The 13,187-nt window shown below is 41.1% G+C and overlaps 1 protein-coding gene across 3 annotated transcripts in view; it reads right to left on the bottom strand.

Annotated features, from left to right (window-relative positions):
* The window catches only part of WDR11 (WD repeat domain 11), a 53,054-nt gene extending 47,479 nt beyond the window's left edge, over nucleotides 1-5,575 (bottom strand). For 2 of the 3 annotated variants that reach the window (XR_009053769.1, XM_057735375.1), the window contains exons 1-2: nucleotides 5,376-5,575; nucleotides 4,273-4,384 (exon numbers count right to left, since the gene is read on the bottom strand). Coding sequence is in view for 2 of the 3 variants with exons in the window: in XM_057735375.1 (XP_057591358.1) it covers nucleotides 4,273-4,384; nucleotides 5,376-5,461 (198 nt within the window). In the remaining variant the exon portion in view is untranslated. The remainder of the gene's footprint in view (nucleotides 1-4,272; nucleotides 4,385-5,375) is intronic. The other variant, XM_057735377.1, reaches the window with a different exon arrangement.
* Nucleotides 5,576-13,187: the final 7,612 nt, after the last annotated feature.

The following is a 13,187-nucleotide window of genomic DNA, read 5'->3' on the forward strand; positions in this document are numbered from 1 at the left end:
TTAATTTAATTAAATAAAAAAAGAAGTAAACACTCATAGAAAATGCTAAGTGAGGGAAGCAGGCTAACCAGTTCCAATAGCATTCATGAAAAAGATGGAAACAATAAGTTTTCTGATCTTCAGTGTTAATAAGCCTTAAGCTTCTACTCTAACACATCTCCTCACGCAAGAATTTTAATAAAATGCGTGTGTAGGCATATACGCATGTATATACGTTTGAATGTGTATATACATATAGTCGCATGTGTGAATGTATATATACTCTCCCTCCTCATTATTTGCAGATTCTGTATTTGTAAATTTGCCTACTCGCTGAAACATGCTTGTAATTTGACTTGCAAAATCAATATCTGCGGTGCTTTTGCAGTCATTCATGGACATGGGCAGAGTGGTGGAAAATCTGAGTCATTCAACGTACAAGTGCATCCCAGCTGTGGCTGCACAAGGAGCTCTTCAGTTCTCATAATGTAAACAAATGTCTTTTCTGAGGTCTGTTTAGTACCACGTTTTTGCATTTTTGTGCTTCTTGTTGATGATTTCACTATTTAAAACGGTCTCCAAGCACAGTGCTGGAGTGTTGTCTAGTGCCCCTAACTACAAGAAGTTGTGACGTGCCTTACAGAAAAAACGTGTGAAATAAGCTTTGTCCAGGCATGAGTTACAGGGCCGTCAGTCATGAGTTCAATGAAAATAAGTCAACAATATGTAATAAATGTCTTTTAACAGAAACATACATATAACAAGGTTATGCATCAATCAGTTGATGAAAATATTGCAACTAGAGACTCACTTGGAACCAAACTGTGTATTTCCCCCAGGAGCAATGAATGTTTCAGTATTTGCTAATTCAGTATTTGCAACAACTTTACAGAATAAAACTACCAGGGATGAGAATTATTGTTTGTTGTACCCACGTGAGCGTGCATGCTTACTTGAATTCCATCTTTGTAAACATCAAGCAGTGTATATATTAAAAAAAAAAAAATCACCTAAACACAGCATAATCAAACTGCTGAAAATCAAGATAAGGAGGTGAGATGAGAAAAGATACACTGCATACAGAGAAAGGTAGGCAAAAGTTTCTCATCAAAAATTACTCAAGCTGGGAGATAGCGGGATACCGTTAAAGCACAACAAGGGGGAAAAGAAGAAGAAAAAACAAAACAAAACAAAACAAAACTGGTGAAATAGTTTCTCAGACAAATAAAAGCTGAGGGGATCAAACAGTATCAGATACGTGCCTCAAGGACTTAAAGGAAATTCTTCTGGCAAAAGGAACATGACGTGAGACTGAAACACCGATCTACACTAAGAAATGAAAACCTCAGAAATGCCAAAAAGACAGAAGTGGGGGGAAAGAGAATATATTTTTTCTCAAAACAACAACAGCAACAAAAACCCTATACCTAACATCAGACTTGATGGTGAAAGACAACACTTTCCTCCTAGGTTCAGGAATAAGACAAGAGTATCCTACCCAACTTCTATTCATTCTAGTTGAGGTAGCAGAGCTCCTAGTCAACACAACAGGACTAAGAAAAGAAATAAAAAACACAGATTATCAGGGAAAAACCCAAACAGTCGTTATCTGCAGATAACATGATTGTCCACGTAAAAAAAAAAAAATCACCCAAATTACTAGATTAATGAGTTTAGCAAGATCACAGGATACCTGTTGACATTAAGAAAAAAAAAAAATTCACCTGTATTTTTCTCTACTTCATATTACATACAAAAATTAACTCCAAATGGATCTGAAACATAAATGTAAGAGCTAAAACCATACATTCTCAGATGAAAACAAAGGTGTAAATCTTTTGACACTGGGAAAAGCAATGGTTCTTGGATACAGCAAGAAAAGAGAAAAAATTATACCTACATCAAAATTTAAAACTTCTGTATTTCATAGGGCACTATCAAAAAAGTGAAAGAATTCACAGAATGAGAGAAAATACGTGCCAAATATATATCTGATAAGGGACTCATACCTAGAATACATAAAGAACTCTTACAACTCCAAAAATTTTAAAAATACAATTTTAAAATGGGCAAAGGAATGAGCAGACATTTCTCAAAGAAGATCTACAAATGGCCAAAAAAAGTACATGAAAAGATGCTCAACATCATTAGCCATAAGGGAAATGCAAACCAAAACCACAGTGAGAACCACTTCATATCTGCTAGGATGGCTATAATCAAAAGGACATGTAGGGGGCTTCCCTGGTGGCGCAGTGGTTAAGAATCCACCTGCCAATGCAGGGGACACGAGTTCGATCACTGGGCTGGGAAGATCCCATGTGCTGCAGAGCAACTAAGCCCGTGCGTCACAACTACTGAGCCTGTGCTCTAGGGCCCGCGTGCCACAACTACTAAAGCCCTCGCACCTAGAGCCCATGCTCCACAACAAGAGAAGCCAGCTCAACGAGAAGCCCACGAACTGCAACAAAGAGTAGCCCCTGTTCGCCACAACCAGAGAAAGCTCACGAGCAGCAACAAAGACCCAACACAGCCAAAAATAAATAAATAAATAAATTTACTAAAAAAAAAAGGACACGTAAGGACGTGTAATAACAAGTGCTGTTGAGGGTGAGGAGAAATTGGAGCCCTCACACACTGCTATGGGAATGTAAAATAGTGCAGCCTCCTTGCGAAAGTCTGGCAGTTCCTCTAAAAGTTAAACAGAGTTACCATATGAGTCAGCAATTCTAGTCTGAGGCATATACCCAAGAGAAATGAAGACACAGCTTCACACAGACTGTGCACAAATGCTCACAGCAGCATTATTCATAATACCTAAAAAGTGGGAAATACCCAAATGTCCATCAATACATAAATGCTGTATTTCATACAGTGGAATATTATTCAGCAATAAAAAGGGACATATGCTACAATATGGATGAACCTTATACCAGGTGAAAGGAGCCAGGCACATATCGTATCATCTCATTCATTTGAAATGTCTAGAACAGACATATCTACAGGACAGAAAGTAGATCAGTGGTTGCCTAGGGATGAAGGGGATGGGGAAAAGGGGTGGGCGGCAACTGCTAATGGGTACAGGGTTTCTTTTGGGAGTTATGAAATTGATTGTGGTGATGGCTACACAACTCTGGATATACTGAGAGCCATGGAACTGAATGCTTTAAATGGGTGAATTTTATGGTATGAATATCTCAATAAAGCTGTTAACAACAAAAAAGACCCCAAATCTCTATCTCTAATAGTAACATTTCTCCTAAAATTTCACATCAGTATAATTCAATTGCCCCCGGTGTCTCAGACTTTGCACGTTAAACACTTAAACTCACTGACTTCACACACACTCACCGCATCACAGCAACACTGCCATTTAGTTACTCAAACAGAAACCTCGGAGTCATTCTAGTCTAACTTTCCCTGAAAATTATACTCTAAAGGCCATCAAGTTTACCTCTTAAACAGCTCCCAAATATGACTCCTTCATGCTTCTGCTTTATTTTAGGCAATAAGAATTTCCTGCCGAAATTCCTGCAAGTCTCCGAAATGACCCCACTGCCTGGTCTGGCCTCTCTCCCACAGATCCTCCACTGCTGCCAGTGAGTGTTTGTAAAATGCAAACACGATCATATCAATCTCCTACTTAAGAATCCAAACTCCTTCATCATATTACAAACCTTTCAGGGCAGGGGAATTTCTCTGGTTGCCTTCTTTCATCACTCCTACATGTGTATCCCATCTTTTAGCCACCCTCACGCTCACTACTTCCCTTCCTGTATATCCTCCCTTTGTCCTGCAGTGTGCCTCTCCCAATTTTACACTTGGCCAGCTACTGTTTACCAGCCCCTAAAATGAAGACTTCTGAGACCCTCCTCCGATCCCTACAACAAGGTAACTTGTAGCTCCTTTGCCTTCCCTTATTAGGGAAGGTCTCACTTACCACACTGTATTTGTGTGTTTTCTTTTCATTCTTCCTCACAAGACAAGGAATTGCTTGAGGGCTTTCACCTCTATATCCTTAGCGCATGTTAGGTGCTCAAAATTAATGACTGAATGAGTGGTCGGCTACATGGTAGAATTCGTGTTTTCCACCAGCTTTACAAGGACCCAAGAACTAGCATTTAATAGCTCATTCTGATGTGACATTAAGTGTATGTATGGAAATCCCAGGCAACCCCAAATAGATTATCATATTTAAAACCTACTCAATATTTGTACATGACAAGGAAATTTTAGCGATATTTAAAACTTAAGAATAGACAATACGTTATAGGGTCAAAGTGGGATATGACTTACCTTGACAACATCAGCTTTATGTTTTTCTAAAACTTGAAGCGTCTGAGCAGTATTGGAATCAATCACTACCACAAGCGAATGACATCCATAAGCAATTAAACCTTGCCAGCCCCTAACAAAAAGTGTTAAAATTTAAGTAAAAAGCAAAGCAAAGCAACTTTTCTCTTGCCAAGAGGCATCCTAAATAAGTCACCAATCTAACACGCACCACCACTGATAAAATGATTACTTAAGCCCAAAAGCTAGTATTCTACATTATACCATTTAAACATTAAAAGGTCTAAGCTTTCAAAAAGCGTGTTGAAATTCGTTCCTCTTTGGGATAAAAAAAGAAGGTTCTAAGAGATATGCATGTAGAGCCATGAGGACGAATAAAGCAGCTCCGGTCGTCTACTTGTCTTTGCGGGCATATGCCTAATCTTACTCGATTCTGAGTACCGAGCGTCGACAGAGTGCATGGGATCACGCTGCACAGTGCCTGTGATCAGCCCCGGTCCTTCCAACCAGATAAAAAGACAAACACTGAACAGGAGGTTTCAGCACCTTTGCCAACATTCCCCCGTAGCCACAGCTATAGAAGTTTGCTTTACATTTGTCTAGTCATTAATTTTCAGGGCTGCAGTGTCATTTTACAGTGAAACGAGAAAGATGAAGGGTCGGCGAGAGCACAGAGGCCTGGCACAGGGTCTCTCACCCTGTCGAATAATTAAAGATGAGAAACAGGGATGAGAGAGAAAGAGCACACAGAATGGGGAAGAGAATGTGGTCAGGGGAACGGACATCGCGGGGAGAAGCCCGGAGACTGCAGAGGTTAGGAGAGGGGAATGGGATGGTGCGGAAGGAGGTGTGGGGACAAGAGCAAAGAGGAACAGGGATGGGAGAACGAGGGCAGATATACCCACACAGGGAACGCTCCCACATGGGGCATTTACAGCTTCCACCGTAACAAAAGCCCGGCATTTAAATGAAAATCTCTAAGTGTGAAGGTGGCACCCCGTCTTGGCGAGGCCAAACCACGCAGGGGGTGAAACCTCTTGTTCGTTCCCCTTCCCCTCACAAACTCCAGGCCGAGCCTTGGCGGCCTCGGAGCCCGGCGCCCTCACCAATCCACCGCCGCCTTGTTGTGGGCGTTGAGGGCCCCGGTGAGGGTGCGCGCCGACACCTTAAAATTCACCGTGTAGGGCAACATCGCGGCGGCTAAACCCGTCCCCCGGCGCCGACCCGCAACCAGGAAGCGGCGGCCACTGCGTTTCCTTCCCAAACAGAGTCCGGGTGGCTCCGTGGGCGCCGTACTTTGGTTCCACTCGAATCCGAGGTTCCACCGGCCCCGGGCTCCGCCGCCTTCAGGTTCCGCCACTTCCGTGTTCCGCGTGTCTCAGGTTTCCGCCGCTTGGGTGGTTCCGCAGCTCTGCGTAGGGCGGCATTGTGCCTTGTAGGAAACGATGCTGCCTCCGGTTACGTCTGTTTTCTTCAGTTTGGGACTGCGTAGGCCTGTGTGCTCAGCTGGAAATGGTGAAACGCAGGAGCTAAAAGTCCCAATTAGCCTTCTGCCTTGGATCCGTTAACTTAGGACACTTACCAGTGCCAGGCGCTGTTGTAGGCGTCGGATGTAGCGATGAAGACACAAAGTCTCCGCCCTCATGGAGTTTATAGAATAAATGAATGTATGGGGTTAATTGGATGAGTGGAGAGAGTGAATGAGATGAACAGCCGGAATATATAAAAAAAAAAATTCAAATATGGAAAATACTCCATAGCTGGCATTGGAAATACTTTTTAAAAATAGCGTCAGTCCTGAGGCCAAGTGCCTGTTTGTTTGAGTAGCTTAAATTTTTCAGTTTCCCCTCTGTTGCTCTCCTTCAAGTCAGACTCAACGTCTCCCTCCTCTGTACTCCACACTTTACCCTAACACTCGCCGCAATATCTTTCCAAGGATAATTTTTGCAGGCTTCTGTTTCTCCCCCAGTACATTGCTACTTCCTTGATCAAGGGAAGGAACAAAATAATGGTAATTTTGTCACCACGGGTCGTGTGTCCACCTCATCACTCTTATAAAACAGCTTTCTCAAAGATTACCTCCAATATCCTCTTAGTCGTTAAAGTTAATGTATACGTTTTGGCTTTTAGCTGTTCTCTGGCATCTGTCGTTGCTTTCCTTCCCTTCCGTTGTTGTCTTACCTTCCCTGCTGACGATGCTTTGGGGGCTACCAGAGATGACCATAACCACAGATCTAAATTTACCACTCCCTTATTAAAACTCACTGGTGCCACCTGTGATGGAGATTGCAAACTGGCTCCCAAAATTTATTCTCCCCTTCTTTCATTGGGACGTAACCACAATTTGTTTCTGGGCACTTTGTCACTCCATTAAATGAATATAGATCCCAGCTTCCCTTATAACTAGATCAAGTTATAAGGCTAAATTCTGACCAATGAGATTTAAATGGGAGTGTTGTATTGTGACCTCCGAGAAACCACTCTTCTGTGCTTTTCTTCTGTGCTATTTCAATATTTATACCCTACATTATTGTTATCCGCAGTTATGTTTGTATCCGCAGTTATGTTTGTCTAGCAGGGAGACTAAAACATTTTTAGGCAACTGTATTATAGCAGCATAAATACACTGTAGCAGACTTAGAACTCCCCTCAGAAAGGAACCAAATCTCAATCTTCCTTTCTCCTCAGTGCCTAACACACTTCCTGGTCCTCAATAAATGATTGATGGTGCAAGAGTTTTAAATGGCCTTAAGCATAAGGTCAATGAGGCACAAGGTGGCATTGAGGACTCAGCGTAGAAGCTCACAAATGGAGAAAAGCAGCAGGGAACTCTCTTATAGGAAGAGGAATTAATTAGTTTGAATCTGTAAGCTACCTTGAGGACATGACTGTTGAATATTCAGGGCAAGGATGGATGACTAGCTGGGGTTGGGACAGCAATATGTCTCCCGTGGTACAAGAGTGTGAATTAAGTATGTTAATGGATTTTTATGGCCTTCTCTGAAGCATCTGTCTTGGCCAGTGTGGAAGAGAAAAATAAACACATTGGACAATTGCAATTTTCATAGGACAGAACCTAAGTTCCTCTTCTGTGCCTGAAAAACTACCATTTCACTCCATGCCCAATGACATCAACTCCAAAGCCAGGTAAAGTGGGCTCAGAGCATCCTTCCAGGGCTATCTCATTTGCCTCCTTAAACTAGGACAACTTTTTTCCTGTTTTAAAATTGGTGGAGCTAAGAGTATAATTATGATATTTCTGATTACTACTCTGCTTGGGTGGGAGAAAGCAGAGGAAAGGGATGAAGATGGAAATAATATATCCCTGAATAAGTCACTTACTTTGTAAGTAAACTTTCCAAGGTCACATCAGAGAGAGCACTGGTAAATTGGTTTCAGTATGGATGGAAACATTGAGGACGGAGATGAAGTCAATAACTTACTATTGAGCATTCATAAAGTGCCAGGTACTGTGATGAGCCCTTCACCTGCATGATCCCATTGAATCTGCTCAAAGTCACAAGGCTGTATTATACAAAGTATCCCGCATGACAAAATTAAGACTCACAGAGTTGCCTGAAGTTATACAGTCAATAGAAGGCAGAGCCAGTGTTGGAACTCACGTGAGTCTGATTTCAGACCTACTGACGATACCGCACTGCCCTCCATGGCACAACCCACACCACAGTCCAGTTACAATGCACTCAGCTGCCTGGGAAGCACGAGATTTAAAAAAGAATAGCTTTATTGAGATATAATTCATCTACTTAATATGCACAGTTTGGTTTTAGTATATTTACAGAGCTTTGCAACCATCACCACAGTCAATTTTAGAATATTTCATCACTTCAAAAAGAAATTCTGTATCTATTAACAGTCACTCACCATTTCCCCTGACCTCTTGCTCCCCCATCCCTAGGCAACCACTAATCTACTATCTCCATAGATATGCCTATTCTAGACAGTTCATATAAATGGAGTCATACAACATTTGGCCCTTTGTATCTGTCTTCTTCCCTTAGCATAATGTTTTCAAATTTTTCCATTTTGCAGTATATATCAGGACCTTATTATTTTTATTTCTGAATAATATTTCATTGTATGGATATAACACCTTTTATTTATCCATTCATCAGTTAATGCACACTTGTGTTGTTTTCCCCTTCCAGCTATTACAAACAGTGCTGCTATGAACATTCCTGTACATGTGTTTGTACAAACATATGTTTTCCTTTCTCTTGGGTGTATACCTAGGACTGGAACTGCTGGCTTATGTGGTAACTCCATGTTTAACTTCTTGAGGAACTACTGTTTTCCAAAGAGGCTGCACTATTTTACATTCCCATCAGCAGTATAGCAGGGCTCCAATTTCTCCACATTTTCCCCAACACTTTTTCTTCTCCATCTTTTTGATTATAGCCATCCTAGTGGTTCTCATTGTGGTTTGCTTTGCATTTCCCTGATGGCTAATGATGTTGAGCATCTTTCCATGTGTTTATTGGCCATTTATGTATCTTCTTTGAATAAATGTTATTCAGATTTTTTGCTCATTTTTTGATTGTGTTATGTCTCTTCACTAATGAGTTATAAAAGTTTCTTATATACTTTAGACACAAATCCCTATCAGATTTACAGAATCTTTGTCCCATTCTATCGGTAGCAGCATGAATGTTGAGCCACTTGGCTGAGCAAATATACCCAATAAGGTCAAGGACTGAAGTCATGGTCTTATTTCTAAAACTAAGAAAGACAGAGGTGGCCTGGTTGTGGCCTGATTGTGGGAAGGGACAGGAACAATTCTAATTCTGATGCTGAAACATTGTGTATAAGGACAGGGTACAGGCCTAGGAATGATGAAATTAGTCAAAGGGAAAATTTATGCATTTAAAATTTTTCTTTTTGTTTTATTTGCACATTTTACTATTTGTGTAGCTTTTATTTGTGTTTTTGTTTTAATGTATCTCACTTGAGGTGGCACCTAAGGAGCAACTGCAGTCACACTGTTGGTAGTCCTGCTCAACTCCTGACCTTCACACTCATCCTATTGTCTTCTGGCACCAGTGCTTCTAGGTGCACAAGTCCATGGAATCCACGCACTGTATGTGGTCCTTTAAAGATTCGTTTAATTCACTTCTATTACTAAAATCAGGTATCACTTGTTGGGGAATTAACCTGTGCCAGGCGGTGAGTCTAGGACTTTCTACGTGAGCTAAGACTTTTCTTTTATCCTCACACTAGATTTCCTTCTTCTGGTCCTAGGGAGTCATGGAGGGTAAGCCTCAGTAATAGAAGGGCATATATTGTGCCTTTGAGCAGATTACTTGAGTTCATTAAGCCTCCTTTTCTTCTGGTATTTAGAGGGAGGGAGTAATTATCCTTGGATGATTAAAAGCATTACATTAGATAATATATTAGAAGAGGCTAACATAGCATTTAGATTCCAAAGTACCTTATAATTTCCTGACAAAGCTGGGATATAAATCTAGACCTTTTTTTTTTTTTTTTATAGCACTGGCCTCTCTGTACTATATCACTTGGAATTTGAAGAAAGATCTTCCCTCTCTAAGGTGCATCCTGCAAAAACAAGAAGTAATGAGGATTTGGGTAAAAGTGGAGTTGAATTTGGTGTGTCAGTCACCAGGATACCAAAAGCGCAGCGACCAGCTTTAAGACCAGGACTTTTAAGGGGTCACAACAGTGAGCACATCAGACAGGGTTTGGGGACTCGCAGTTCTGGATAGACAGTGATGACCTTGGCCGGAAGGGACTAACTCTGCTCTTTCTAAAAGGCCAGAGTGTCCTCACACATAGCCAAAGACACAGGCTGTTTGAGCTGCCAGGCAAGCCCCCACCTGCACTCTGCTGGCCACCCTGCAATCACATCCTGCTTACGATGCTGTTTGGAGCGCACATCTGATGGCCTCAGGGGTTAGCTTTCAAAGGAGAGGGGTTGCAGCTTGTGTATCCCAGCCTGAGTCCCCTGAGCCTCCCTTCTCAGGCTGTGTCTTTACTCAAACCCTTCTCTTGACACTTTGTCACTCAGCCTCCCACCAACTCTAGCATGAATATGTGCCATGACACTTGCTGCATTTGTTAGATTATTTTCCTTATAACATTGGTATTTGAAGTTGGTCAGTCCTGTTAGGGCTCAGTCCAGCTACAGAGCTGCTCTTATGTGAGATTTAGGAGTGGGTGTGTGTCACAGGGATGAAATGGGGACCAGGAGTGTACACTTTGTGCAGTCAGTACATTTTAAAGGAAAGGCACCCAGCAAAGTGGGAGGCACAGTTGGCAGCTGAGTGGGGGAGTGGCTGAAAGGGAGGAAGTACTAGACTGAGAGTCTAGACTTAGCATCTGCTTATCGTTGCTCAAGTTTTTCCTTAAACACCTTCCAGCCACTCCTTACTTCCTTGTGGATGATCATCTGTCCCATTTATTATCTGGCTACTCTCGTTATTGATCTCTTTTTATGTCTCTACATATTATGGGTAATTATTACAGTACAATGAGCCAGTCACTGCACTTTATGACATGGTAATTGAGGTTTATTAGACTAAAGAATGTTTCTGAGAAAAGCAGTCATGATGAAATGGATTTCTTCCGAGGAGGTTGTGTGAGAGTTGTGTTTCTCTTACATCTTGTGCACTACGAGAGGCAGTTAGGTGTTGCTGGAAATGAGGAGGGCTTTGTGGTTAGACAGACAGACAGACAGGCAGGAGTCCTGCTCTTGTCCCACCACCTCCTAGCTCTGTGACTTTGGACAAATTTAGGGGTTAAAAATATTGCTTGTAAGATTCTCCAATGTGATAGCTTTCCTGGGTATTTAGGACGAGGAGCCAGCTCAGCACCCACTCTGGCACCTTCTCTCTTTCTAGCTGGTCCACATAGCTGACCTGCCAGCAAATCTCATTCCTGGGGCCACTTAGGTTCTGTCAGTGGGTGTTTATCCTGTTAGTGGCTGTTTTTAAAGGAAGAATAAACTAAAGGACTTCCTTATTTGATTTATTCATCAGAATTTTATTAGTCCAAATAAACAATGTCTTAAAATTGTGCTCATGGAATAGCATTTTATAAATTAGATTAAGCTCACAAGGTTGTATCTGGTATGCAACCATGATTTCTTGGGAAGAAATGATTCTATTGATTTCACATTCTTAATGAGCCTGGACCTTGGTGGAAATAGATTGTGAGACACTCTAACAGTCTTAAAGATTTCACAGCATTGTCTGGTCTTTCGCAGAATCCTTCAATTGCTGCGATTAAACGCAAATGTCAATTTGCCACTGGTACTTCGAATCTCTACGTGTCATACTTGTGTTTCTACTCGGGGTAGATGACTGACTTGTAATTCAAAGTCTGCCCTATAATAAGCCTTGAATGTGGACAGACTAAATCGAGGCCTAGAAGCCAGCATAAGACAAAGCAGGGAACTTGTAGCCCCCTGACATATACCCAAAGTGTTTAAGAGCATCTAGGTTTACTCCTTTGAAATATAAAGAACAATATCACAATTGTTTTAAGTTTTTCATCTTTACTGGAGTATACTCACTTTACGATATTGTGTTTCTGCTGTACAACAAAGTGAATCAGCTATATGGATACATACACCTCCAAATCCCCTTCCTCTTGAGCCTTCCTCTCACCCTCCCTAGCCCACCCCTCTAGGTCTTCACAGAGCATTGAGTTGATCTGTGTTATGCAGCAGCTTCCCACTAGCGATCTATTTTACACGTGGTGGTGTATATATGTCAGTGCTGCGCTCTCACTACGTCCCAGCTTCTCCCTCCCTGACCCCGTGTCCTCAAGTCCGTTCTCTACATCTGCATCTCTATTCCTGCCCTGCCATAATCTTTTTTTTTCTTTTTTTAGATTTTTTTAACAGTTTTTTTTTATTTATTATTTTTTTGGGGGTACACCAAGTTCAATCATCTGTTTTTATACACATATCCCCGTATTCCCTCCCTTCCTTGACTCCCCGCCCCGAGTCCCCCCCACCCTCCCCACCCCAGTCCTCTAACCTGCCATAATCTTTATTTGCTAATGTAATTTTTTATATTTACACACTTTTCTTCCAATCCTGTCCAAATGAAGATATATTTTACATAGTTTCATAATACACACGCATTGTGTTAATCTTTTTCTTTGACCCTCTATCATAATTATAATACTTACATAATCCTAATTGCCATTTGAATGATTTCACAATATTTCATAGAATGGATGTGCAGTAACTTATTTAGCTGTCCAACTATTGCCTGATATTTAACTTATTTCCATTTTTGATAACAAAGGTAAAACTACAGTAAATCTCTTCATGCTTACAGTTGGTTTTAATTCTATGTTATTTCCCTGAAATAATTTGCAGGAGTGAGCAGAACTCTCTTTACTATTAACATTTTCCTCAATTACAAAATAAATAAGTACTTATTGTAGAAAATATGGGAGCTTCAGAACATCAGAAAAGCATAAATACAAAAAATGTAATTGGTAACATTGGCTTCTTTTAAGTGACTAAATATTTCTTCCTTTAAAAAAATGCACAGATGTTTTATTTTTTATAAAATTGAGGTCATCCTGTAAGAACTATTTTTACTTTCCTCTTTTCCACTCAATAATCAGATGTAATCATTTGGAAATATTTCCCTAATTTAATCTGCCCTTATTTTGTGAACTTTTTGGAAATACAGAAATTTAACATCTTCTAGTGGAATAAAATGCACTGCCCGTTGTATGCCCTTTTCATACAATGAAAGCATGTCCTTCATTGCTTGACCGCCAGACTACCCTTTGACAACAGGATGTTCTGTATTTGTCCTAACACTGAGTCTAGGCCTGATGTCTAGCCCTTTCTGAAGTTCCCAGGTGATTCCAAATCTGGAGGTGTCATCCCTCTTTCTGCTTAGCCTGCTCCTCTCACT

The sequence above is a fragment of the Hippopotamus amphibius genome, chromosome 5, assembly GCF_030028045.1.
Source record: "Hippopotamus amphibius kiboko isolate mHipAmp2 chromosome 5, mHipAmp2.hap2, whole genome shotgun sequence".
In the NCBI taxonomy this organism is placed as follows: Eukaryota; Metazoa; Chordata; class Mammalia; order Artiodactyla; family Hippopotamidae; genus Hippopotamus; species Hippopotamus amphibius.